The 12,036-nt window shown below is 40.2% G+C and overlaps 2 protein-coding genes across 3 annotated transcripts in view; both read left to right on the top strand.

The window, feature by feature from the left end:
• KYNU (kynureninase) overlaps positions 1 to 2,525 on the top strand; it is a 190,820-nt gene extending 188,295 nt beyond the window's left edge. For both annotated transcript variants that reach the window (XM_089679043.1, XM_089679044.1), the window contains one exon: positions 1,855 to 2,525. In XM_089679043.1, coding sequence (XP_089535169.1) covers positions 1,855 to 2,007 — 153 coding nt within the window. In that variant the 3' untranslated portion in view covers positions 2,008 to 2,525. The remainder of the gene's footprint in view (positions 1 to 1,854) is intronic.
• A 5,031-nt stretch (positions 2,526 to 7,556) lies between these two features.
• ARHGAP15 (Rho GTPase activating protein 15) overlaps positions 7,557 to 12,036 on the top strand; it is a 778,695-nt gene continuing 774,215 nt past the window's right edge. The window contains exon 1 of the mRNA XM_089679020.1: positions 7,557 to 7,706. The gene's annotated coding sequence lies outside the window, so the exon portion shown is untranslated. The remainder of the gene's footprint in view (positions 7,707 to 12,036) is intronic.

Consider the following 12,036-nt stretch of genomic DNA (forward strand, 5'->3'; position numbering starts at 1 on the left):
TTCAGACTTGCCTACCCTTCTTTCTCAGTTTTGCTTGTTAGATACAGTATATCAATATAAAATAGGTGCGCATCCCTTAAAAGTGTCAAATCCGTAATACTTCCTGAAATAAATAATCATACATATTCAGGAAATAAATTTGCATATGTGAAGTTGAAATTAAAAGAAATAGTGATTATCCCTCAAAATGTGTAATAGTGAATACATAAAAAATCCATCAAGTCTACATTGAATATTGCGACCACAAAAATGTGCCTTCCAGTACTTCCCTTCACACCTCACACCACCAAGTGTCTCAGCATCTTACCAGATGTCAATGGTCTCTGGATTATAAGAGATCTATACCGCTTGAATCAATAGGTGTCCACTGCTGTCTGATTTGAAAGGGTCTGGAACTCTTGGATTCAATATATTCAGATATTCTGGTGGTGACCGGGGGTGCAGACGGAGTGGAAATCTTGATTTCTTCTCCCTGCTTGTTCTAATTATTTCTTCTTCATTCTTTTCTCCTACTTTTACTCCTTCTTTATCTCTTTTTCCTTCTTCTTTCCCCCCTTTCTTTTTGGTTTAGCCTGCCCCTCCCGTCTATTCCTCGAGGATGGTTGGACTTGGGGGGGCTCTCCTTGTTTCTCCTCTTAAGCAAAGTGCTTTCCAATTTATGTGTAGTTGGGGAACCATGTTTTGTATTTTTGGGAATTTGTTATACTCTGCCTGTCCCAACAGGAAGGATGAGAGGAAGAGGGGTCTCTCTCTAAGGAAGGCCCAATTCTCCTCCCACTGCATAGTCTATAATTTCACTTGCAACTCCGGTTCTACTTCCCCCTTACTTTCTCTTTTTTTTTATTTTTCTTTTCAAGTTTGTAGCATTAATACAAATTCCTACTGGTGATCTTGTGACTGTGTCAGTATGTATTCCCATGGTGTGCAGTAACCATGGGAATGCACGGTCAGCAGCAACAGATGTCAGTGAAGCAGCTCTTACAGCCTGCTCATTGCTCACAAAGTGTTAACTGGTAACCTTAGAACACATGGGGAGGAACAAATGCAGACCAAACCATGTAATACTGGAAAAAGTATTGTGCTTTATTGTATAACAAGGTACTCACAATGTGAAAGCATAGAACTGAACATGTATTACTGTGCCACTAAGCAGCGGGCGTGATGATGGTCAGGCCTCTCCCAATGCATTTCATTGCAGTATTGCTTCTGTATTCACACCTATTGATTCAAGTGCTCTAGATCTCTCATCTAGAGATAATTGAAATCTGGTAAGATGCTGAGACACTTGGTGGTATGACACACTTAGGAAAGCATTAGAAGGCACATTATTATGGTTGCAATATTCATTGTGGATTTGATGAACTTTTTTATTATTCATTACTACACATTTTGAATGACAATCACTATTTCTTGTAACTTTCACTTCGTATATGCAAATTAATTTATTAAACATGTATGGTTGTTTATTTAGGTATTATTGATTTGGCACTTTTGAAGGATTGCTTACCTATTTTCTATTTTGCTTTGTGTTTTAGGTCTTGTATTTAGACCGATTGCTTGCTGTATCCTGTCAATACACTTTTTCACCAGGCGTGAAAGATTTTTTATGTTTAAGATACAATAATGGCAGGCTGCTGAATTTGACACGCAATTTACTTTAATTTATTATTTTCATATAACTTGAGCACTGTCAATAGACTATGAGGCATAGCGTTCTCTTGTAAATCATGGGGAATAAACAATTTTTCCCTGGTGATCTGACATTTCTAAGAATGCATAATGCCACAGTTTTTTCTTAAGTTAAACATTGTATGTACATGAATATGTTTCATGTCATTTCTCTTTATTTTGCAGTGTGATATGCGAGAGCCCAATGGTTTACGGGTGGCACCAGTACCGCTCTATAACTCTTTTCGTGATGTTTTCAAATTTGTTCAAATTTTGGGAGAATCTTTGGATGCTGTTCAGAAATCAGCAGAACCTCAGGGAACAGACAAAGAAAATTAACCTTGAAGTTTTCTCCATTACATTCTCGTCTAGTGTCTTTAAATGTCAAGGTCATCATTGCACTTGTTACAGTGTATCCAAAGCCAACATCATTTTCTGTTTCGGATACAATGGGGAATGGAAAAACTCTGTCCCATTTGTGAAGTTTCAGAGACACAGCAGGAAATGAGAGGAAATCTCCCAAAAGTAAAAGGAGAAAGTGTCCCCAGTGAAAGATCCCCATATAGCCCTGTGACAAATGTAAAATTTGGATTTTTCCATCACTTTGTGTCCAGAAGTAATGGTTACCAGGACAGACAGAGATGGTGAATCTCCCCAGCAGAGGCACAGACACACTTCACAGCAGTTTTATTTTTATTACCTGGTTTATCGCCTGTGTTATATTTTTACACTGGTCTATTCTGACTTGTCCTGACCCTTTATAGTTAAAGAAGAACAGATAAAATTAACTTCATGGTATCCAAACTTTGAACAAGACAGTATTTTTTCAGAAAAGAGAAATAAAATGTTTCCTCGTACAGCTTCTTATTTTGCTCATTTATGGTGTGTGTTCTTTTTAAGGTATACTGTACATGAACTTTGATATATATTCAGCATATTCAGTAAGTCAAAGAGCAACCTGTAAAGTGCAGTAACTTACTGTATATCAGCCAATAAGTTCAACATTCACCAATCTGATTTCATTTTGTAGAAACATGATTAGTTATTGAAAAAGACCATGTTTGTTGTAGAGTACAAAGCCTTATCACGAATCTCAAACACTGTAAAAGAAGACACCATGGAACAAACCGGTGACTGGAAAGATGTTTTTAAATCAAGTACAAACACAACGAGTAGCTCCTTGACATGTTATGCACCTTCACTTAATTTAACTGTTAGCCTTAATGGTGCTTAGTCATAAGAGTCTTTGGGAGCTAGACAACAATATCCATTGTCCCTAACAGCAGAAGCTTTTTCCCAGGTCATTCCTTAGGATGGTCACATGAGAGATAGGCTCCATTTACTACAGAAAACACGAGCACAGAGAAGTTTAATAGGCCCCCCTCCAGGGCTGCCCCTCAGTTCTTGTGTTTCCTGAGTCCTGCAGACATATGCACAGCATTCCCAGTTTGTTATATTATGTTTTTTTATTTGAAGAAGGTGTCTCAGAATACCTCTCGCTCCATTCTGGCCATCAGCAGGTGAGGTGGTCCCATGTCAGATGGGGGGAAAGGATGTAGTAGAGCTGGTGGGTATTTATTTCTCTACAGCTCTCACATTCCTTTTTTCTTTTCTTTTCCATTTTTTCTGATGCTCTTTTCAAGCAGCCAAGGTGGCTGGTGGTAAAGGAATGCTGAAGAGAGTTTACCCAGAGGAACCGGCCGTGAGGTCATGGTGTCAGGTTCACTCTGCTTTTGCGGATCTCACGGAATAGGAGGCAGTTACGTGAGGCCTTGTGCAGTAAATCGTGCCCTAGTAAGGGCTGGTAGTTTTTTGCAGCTCATTATCTTCTCTACCTTCCCCTCTGTAACCTCCTTGAACCAGGGACAGTGGATGAATCTGAAACAACAATCACAAATCTGCTAAACTGATACATTTATGCCACATGGGCTAAGTCAGTCTTTCTAACCTTATTATCCTGGAGGAACCCTTTAAATGATATTGGGGTCTTAGGGAACCCCTGCTAAAAATTTCAAAGTAAAATAGAGTGATCCGTAAGCTTGAAAGTTTTAAATAGAATAAAGGATTTTGCATACCTAGAATAGTTGCCTCCCAAAGCGAAATAGTTTAAAACAGTTTCTTGCTGTACAAAAAAAAATTTATTGTAATGTCCAGAAAAGAAAAACAAATTGCAAACTGTTGTCATTGTCTGCCAGTGAAACTGTGGTCCCTTACACTAAACTGTTGGTGTTCCTTACCAGTATGTGGAGCTCGAGATGATGAGTGTGTCCTCTTGCACAATTCATGTCCAAGTACCCTTCAAAGTTAAGACGAGGACTATTAGGGCAAAATGCTGGATCTGTGGACTTGAACTTGGGATCACTGGTGTCGGGTAACCATAAGCACTGCAATGAGGGCACCCCAACTTCATCCAGACCAGTAGAGAGCAGACGTGGGTTTAAAGCCAAGCTTGGTAACAATGAAGCAGGAAGGCACCGAATAACTAGCAGGATCAAGGTCAGAGACAATTAGAGGTTGGCAATGTGCAGGCAACGAGGTACAGATTTGAAAGGCCAAATCTTGGTCAAGAGTTCAGATTGAGGTTGGTAACACAGGTATGCAGTAGACATAAACAGGCAGGGGTAATCCTGAGACCGGTCAGACAAAAGGTCAATAACAGAGTTGAGCAGATTCAAGATCAAGGATAACAGAGATACAAACTGAAAGACCATCCAGCAGTAATCCCATGTAAGGCTCAGGTTTAAATAGACCACTTGGCCTTGGACTTGTGGTGGATGTGTATGCTGGAGGATGGAGGAGGAGCTATATGTATGCTGTTGTGTAGCTCATTCCTATACTATTTGCGCATGTTTATGCTCAAGCAAATGAATATGAGTACGAACCTTACAGCTGGCAAAATCACTCTGACATGAAGTTTCTGCCAGTTGGTCAGAGGAGAGCCATCCCTTTATATTGGCCACCAGTGGAAAAAAGCCCTTTTGCTCTGGTGATCAATATAGAAGTGACCCCTTGCAATAAATGTCAGTGGGAAATTGTCCCCTTATATCAATAAATATTGTAGGTGGAAAATCAATTTGTGATTGCTCATGGAAACCCTAGCAATCTCTGGGTGAACTGTAGTTAGGAAAGCCAGGGTTAAGTAGTTGGTTCCCTCCCAAAATCACCAGAGCCATCATGGAAATGCCGATATTCATAACTGCTAGTATGGAAATGGGACTGGAATTTGGTGAGGCATTGGTTTAAAGTGAAAAAACAATGGAGGTTAACTAATATAACTAGAAAACCCAAGCACATTCCAACTTACCTTACTCTTGTGATAAAATGTTTAAATTTTCAGACTCCAAAATTGGAAGTATTAGCTGTCCAGAGTAAGGCATTCATTCCATTTTGCAGCTCCCCTTCACCTTACCAAAGCCAACACCTAAACACAGGTTTGTACATTACCATAGTGACAGCACTGCCAAGCACTGAGTAGGTGATCAACTAAGACATCTACATGAAGCCTGCATCTAAGGTCTGGTTTGTAACATGCACCTTTTATCAGGAGCACAAGAAAGGAGGAACTAGGAATTATAATTTATGTTTTCCTTTAAGAAACGGACATGATGTATTTTCAATCCTGAACTAATTTTCTCCACACATTTACAACCTTCTATTTTGTTTAAATACAGAATCTGTCTACTCTCTCGTTTTTTAATGCTGTTACTAAATGCTACTGCATCTTGTTCTAAGTATATCCCACATGTCTCCTGCAAAATCACAGGTCCCACTCTTCTCCATCAGCTTTGTACTGGCTCCCCAATGTCCACATGATAGAATTCAAAATCATACACCAAAGAAGGCTCCTTAAGAAGCTTTCACTGGTTTTGAAGTCTCCAAGTATACTGTACATCTCAGAACCATTAACCATCTATCAGCAGTATTTTAGCCCTGTGTGGCCAGAGTTTCACCTTTTTGAAAAATTGTTTAGTGTTTTTATAATGAAAATATGGTGTGGCATCTCAGTACATAAACCATGCAAATAAGGGTGCTGAATATTAAGGAATTAGGTGGGGTCAATGTGTTATAGAAGTTTCCTTAAAAATAAATACATTTTTATACCAGATGTGTTGGTTGCAGCATCTCAAAAATTGCTGATCTCACTTCCAGTGAGGAACAGTTCTGTATAAAGAATAAACATGTGGCGCACACACCTAGTGCATTATATCAGGTTTATTCAAAGGTATAAAGGATAAAAAACATACTCACAGACAAAGTATGTATCTAAAAAGCATTTGCATTATGAAGATGGCCACAATGGCAAGCAAGGTTCCAAATGTGGTCAAATGGCTGCTGCGTTTCGGGGACGAGTCCCTTTCCTCAGACCTGCTAACCAGCCTCTAGGACTGGTCCAGATGTGTAGTGGATATGGTGGACCGATGGTAGGGGCCTTGCTGTTGTTGGGTAAAGACCCTTTGAATTCCTTATTTTGGACCATTCTCTGGTTGTCTGTGAAAATCCCAATAGATCAGCAGTTTTTTAAATACTCAGACCAGCCCATCTGGCACCAACTACCATAGTCATTTAAATCCCCTTTCTTCCCCATTCTGATGCTCAGTTTAAACTTCATGCTGGAACAGGAAGGGGCCATCCCCAAACTGTTCCCACAAAGTTGGGAGCATGAAATTGTCCAAAATGTCTTGGTATGCTGACACCTTAAGAGTTCCGTTCACTGGAACTAAGAGGCCAAGCCCAACACCTGAAAAACAACCCCACACCATAATCCCACCTCCACCAAACTTTACAACTTGACACACTGCAGTCAGGCAGGTACTGTTCTCCTGGCAACCGCCAAACCCAGACACATCCATCAGATAAGGGACAGAGAAGGGTGATTCGTCACTCCAGAGAACATGTCTCCACTGCTCTAGAGTCCAGTGGTGGTGTGCTTTACACCACTGCATCTGGACATATGCAGTGTTGTGCTAACCTGAAGGCAATACCAAGTTTGGAGGTCTTTAGCTATTGACTCTGCAGACAGTTGGTGATCTCTGAGCACTGTGCACTTCAGCATTCTCTGACCCCGCTCTGTCATTTTACGTGGCCTACATTTTGTAGCTGAGTTGCTCCTGTTCCCAGTTGCTTCCACAAACAGTTGACTGTGGAATATTTAGTAGCAAGGAAATTTCATGGATGGACTTATTGCACAGGTGGCAACCCATTCTTTCACAAATGTTTATAGAAGCAGTCTGCATGTCTAGGTGCTTGATTTTACATACCTGCGGCCATGGAGATGATTGAAACGCTTGAATCCAGTGATTTGGAGGGGTGTACCAATACTTTGGCAATACAATGCATATACAGTGTGTATATATATATATATATATATTTGCTGTAAAACAAAGTGAGGGAGAAAACATATTTACATATAATGCTAGGGTGTTTCCCTTGTACACTGTACATATATATTTTTTACTTTTACATTTCTGAACTTAAATGCCCTCGCTGTTTTTTCACTAGGGAGAGTACCTTCTGTAATTAGGACTTCTGTGTGTACAAGGAGTAACTAACAATGTGAAAGTCTCACTAGTACTATCTGCGTTTCCGAGCTCTCTTGCTTTTTCTCTTTTAGATGTCAGAAAACAGGAAGTGGCTGACTTTAAGGGTCTGTCTTCACTTTGTTACATCAAACACGACTCAGATCATTATTTCTGCCTTATGCCAAAACTCTGTGCAAAGTCAGATACAGTAATAGCTGTAAATCCTCTACCAATAAACAAGATATATATATATAAAAAAATATTAATAATAATAAAATGCCTAAATCTTAAAGAACATACATTTGTGGAAGTGAAATATGCAATGCAAATTTGGGCAGCAGGAAGTGGTTAAAGTTACATCCCATCCTTTTACTGCAGAAGAGTCGTTACTACGAAGAACAGTTAAAGATTCAGTTTGATTGTTGTTTACATGTGATCACAGTGATTTCCTTTATCGGAGCCGCCAAATTTCACTTGAGGTCATAGTGTTTTAGAAGAGACAGTCATAGCCTGGGACGGGTAAGTAGGTTGGATATGACTTTTGTTCCACTCCATTGTTTCTATGTTTAGTTTAAATTGCTAATTATGTGTTGCACCTTGCACTAGATTGCATTAGCTAAAGTGTATCTCTAATGTCTCCTAGCCTGGCTAACATTACATACTAGGAGCATATACTGTGACATGCCTGCAGGTTCTAGTCCTATTACTGAAATCCTCTTCCTTGCACCCAGGGTGTCTTCTGATCCAAGGTTAACCCGGTGATTGTAGCTTTCATTGTAGCTCCTACCCCAAGTTGTGACTTGTGCACCCCATTGTCCCACTGGCCAACCACAGTGCATTAGTTGCACATAATCGCATTGTCATTGGGCAGTGAGGCAATGGGCAATGGGTGGCCTAGCAGAGCACCAAGAAGCAAATATAGTAAAAGCTACAGTTGTTGCAAGTGTCCAGAACTGAAGGAAGAAAGGCACTTAAAGTTCAACCGTCATGTTTCCCAGTACTGTGCCATTATTCACTATGACAAGCCACCAGATAAGAAATAGAATTCAGAAGGGGGTTTCGGCAATCCAAATAAAGAACACTGTCAGTAACTGAAAAATAGTTCAATTCAATGTGGACATTTTCTAGTAAAGTTGATTTTTAATCCAGAAAATTAATTTTTTTAATCCAGATGTATTTGACTAAATTTGGTTTATTAACAGATAAGGAAAGTTATTTTCTATATCAGTTCCCACCTCAATAGCTTCCTATTGTGGGCTTGATCGCACCATTTAGCTGCTTTGATCAGCTAGACCAATTGTTCTGTATGCTCTCTGTTCACACAATACCATTGCATAAAAATCCATTGCATTGGGGAGTGTTCTGTAGTCCACAGAAGTGAACTGGGCATGTCTGCATTTTTTGCAATGCAATGCACAACAATGCGTTACAGTACAGAGCAGCTTGTTGCAACACGCTGTCATGCATAGAGTTGAATAAAATGTTTTTGTGAACTTTCAATAAAGTTAAAATAAGAAAACGTAAACATAGTGGAAGCCTGCAGGAGTGAGGCATGATATATGTATTATAGATAATTCCTCTATGCCTAGGCCTAATGAGTGTTTCACACTTCTAGTGCGGTGTTGGGAGGATGGAATGGAAGTTTTTATAGTGCCTAGAGTGGGACTATAAGTGTATCTAAACCCAAGAACAAAATTGTAATTTATTGCAGGCTACCAATACTTAGATCTTGTGGCTGCATTCATTTTTGTAGCCTTTTTTCTCCCATTATTTTCACATGGTGATTCCTCCAGTAACATGTTTCCTTTTCTAAGGTGACAACTCTCACTTATTGCACTATATCTATGCAAGAGTTGTCACCCTAGGACAAATGTGTTACGATTATAGAACACTTCCCCCTCTCCTCTTCTACATTGCATGTATGTCTTCATTCTATGCAGAGCGAACAACAGCGTGTTACAACGAATGGTAGCATGCCGTAATGCACTGTTAGGCATAGAATTCAATGTTTTGGGGTTTTATTGTAAACTTTCAATAAAGTTAAAAAAGAAAACCTAAACAGTGTGATGCATTGTCACAATGCATGGCGGTGTTGGTGCAGAACCCACAGTAGCACATAGATTATATGAACATAACACTTACCCACTGCTGTGGATGGGTCCTAACTGCATTCTGCCAGTGAACTGGTATCTGATTTCCCAGCTCCATATGTAGGTCATTTCACTATGTAGGTCTGTATTAATTTTGCATTGCAGAGAATGCAGCTGCAGTAACGTCTCACGGAAAAGACAGGTTGGTAAAGGTACAGGATAAAACCCAAGCAGGGTGATCCAGCCAGCCAGCACTCTTGCAGATTAGAAATATTACTTTTTCACAGACTAACCCTTTACATTGTCCATAAATATGCTTAAAATAATCCCCTCAATGGTCCTTGACTTTTAAGGGCAGTTAGAGATCTTTGAAATTTATCTCTGGAAATCTTGGAAATGTCAGCATATACCAAAAGTATCATTATCACTCTTTTTCTGAGCCAGTAAAGTGTACTATTTAAAGTAGAACTAAAGGCAAAACTTTTTGGGGGATAGAGTAAGAGAGGAGTGTCTCTAAAGTAAGGGAATCATTGGTTGTCACCAGGGGTCTCCAGAACTAGCGTCTACTTTTTAAGATTTTCCAGCAGTCCATAGCTGGAGACAGATCATAAGCCTGTGAAAACAGCATAGTGCCACCTTCAGGTCGGAAGATATACTGCAGCCTCCACTTGCCTACCTAAGTGACGTCACCACCCTGCCTCTCCACCTTGTGCAATCATAACTTACTTTGCATTCACTGAGAAATCGCAAAGTGATCTCTGAATAGTGCTCATGTCAAGCAGGCAACCACCTGTGTTCATAGCTGGAATTCTTCTTTAATTGTTCTTTAATGAGCGTTTCACCCTTGCAGTGCGGGGTGGGGTTAAGGAAGGATATTTTTTATGCTGTCTGGAGTTGGACTTTAAAGTACTATATATCTAAGCCCAAGAACAAACAACGTAGTATATTGCAGCTTACCAGTTCTTAGATGTGGTGGCTGTATTTGTTTTTTTCAGGCTTTCTTCTTTTATTTTCACTGGGTGATCTCTCCAGAAACACGTTTCCTTTTCTAGGGTGACAATGAACACTTATTGTACTGTATCTATGGAGGCGTTGTCACCCTTGGACCCTAAGAAAGTGTGTTAGGACATAGAACACCTCCCACTCTCTGTTCTTTAGGGGAGTGTACTGCAGTCCACAGAGATGAAGTTGGTAGATGTGAAAACACAGATGACACTGCAAAATGTATAGGACGTGACAAACTCACTGGAATTCTGAAATAATCAACAGGTATTTTTTGGACTTATTGAACAAATATACTCCTGGAGGTGCTGCTGGTGTATAGGTTCCCTGATTCCGGATGACAACAAGCCTTCTGGCAATGCCACACCCACTGACACACCAAGGCCAAAAAAAAGAATACTTATTTGGCTGACACACCCAATAAAGCCACAATGACAACAGCAGTAAAACAGTCACAACCTAAGGCAACATTATACGTTACAATTGTAACACTGTGTGAACCAAGTATTACTGAACTCAAATTCCATGTGGTACATGAATCCTAACTCTAAAGGAGCTTTAAATATGGATTACACTCATTTAGAGGCTAAAGATCTTATCCCTTCTTTAGCCCTTTCCACTGACCAGTACTGTTCCTGATGTTTGCTATCGTTCGGGCCCAAGATGATGTTTGGGCGCTCTTAACAAGGTGTCCTTGTAATCCTAATGGTAATAGGGGTGAAAATCCCCAAACTGAAATCCAAATCAGGGTGGTGTTGTTCCTTTAAGAGGAGGGTAAAAAGATGGTGGCCAGCAACCTCTCACCACTCAGCCATCAACTGTGGAGCATCCTCCCTTTTGCTGGTATATGATACCCTGGACGCTCTAGTGACTGCCTGCTTTGTTTGTAATCAGGTGATCTGGGAATACCTTTTGCTTATAATTTTTTAATGTAGGACGGGAGTTTCCTGCCTGGCTCCCTGTTGTCTTCCACATACAGACAGTATACTCTAATGCAAGTAAGTGTCAGAAATAAGAAGTCTCATCCACTAAGCAGTTTCAAATATGTTTTGCAAGTTTAAATCTGACCAGCAGAGAAATGAAGCTGGTGGCCGCGCATCTGATAAAACCACCTTTATTAAGTTATCCAGATACAATCCACCTGCAGTAGGGAAACCAGAAGACCGACTAACGGGTTTCACGCTGACCACAGCACCTAACACGTGAAACACATTAGCCGGTTTTCTGGTATCCCTGCTGTATGTGGATTGCATCTGGATAACTTAATAAAGGTGGCTTCATCGGTTGTGCAGCCAACAGCCTCATTTCTCTGCTATGAAGACTGCAATGAGCAGGGCCAGCACCTGTTAGTGTGCATGGAAGTGGGATAGGTGGAGACTGACCTGGAGCGGTGTTTCTGTTTTTTTTTTTTAATCTAGCTAGTTATACATCCAGCAGGGTAAAAATAAGATACAGGCCCATCAGAGGAGTTCTCCGGAATCTGGCTGCATGGGAATAGAGAGCATTTAAACCTATGAACTGTGCATTGAGTGGAAAAGTCCTGAATGGGAAAAGCACAGGTTTGCTTTTAAAGGAATATTTACATAGCATTTCCCATTTTTTCAAGTTTGCCAATGCCACTGTAGGCAATGTGGATTAGCTATTACATCCATTGTCATCTTTCCTTATCAACAAGGATTCTCATGGATACTGCACTGGTCCACCATTGCCTGTTGTCCTGACCTCATTAATGGGAATGCCCTTCACATTTTGCACAC

Source organism: Staurois parvus, unplaced genomic scaffold (assembly GCF_062004578.1).
Source record: "Staurois parvus isolate SC_StPar_1 unplaced genomic scaffold, SC_StPar_1.0 ptg000216l, whole genome shotgun sequence".
Classification (NCBI taxonomy): domain Eukaryota; kingdom Metazoa; phylum Chordata; class Amphibia; order Anura; family Ranidae; genus Staurois; species Staurois parvus.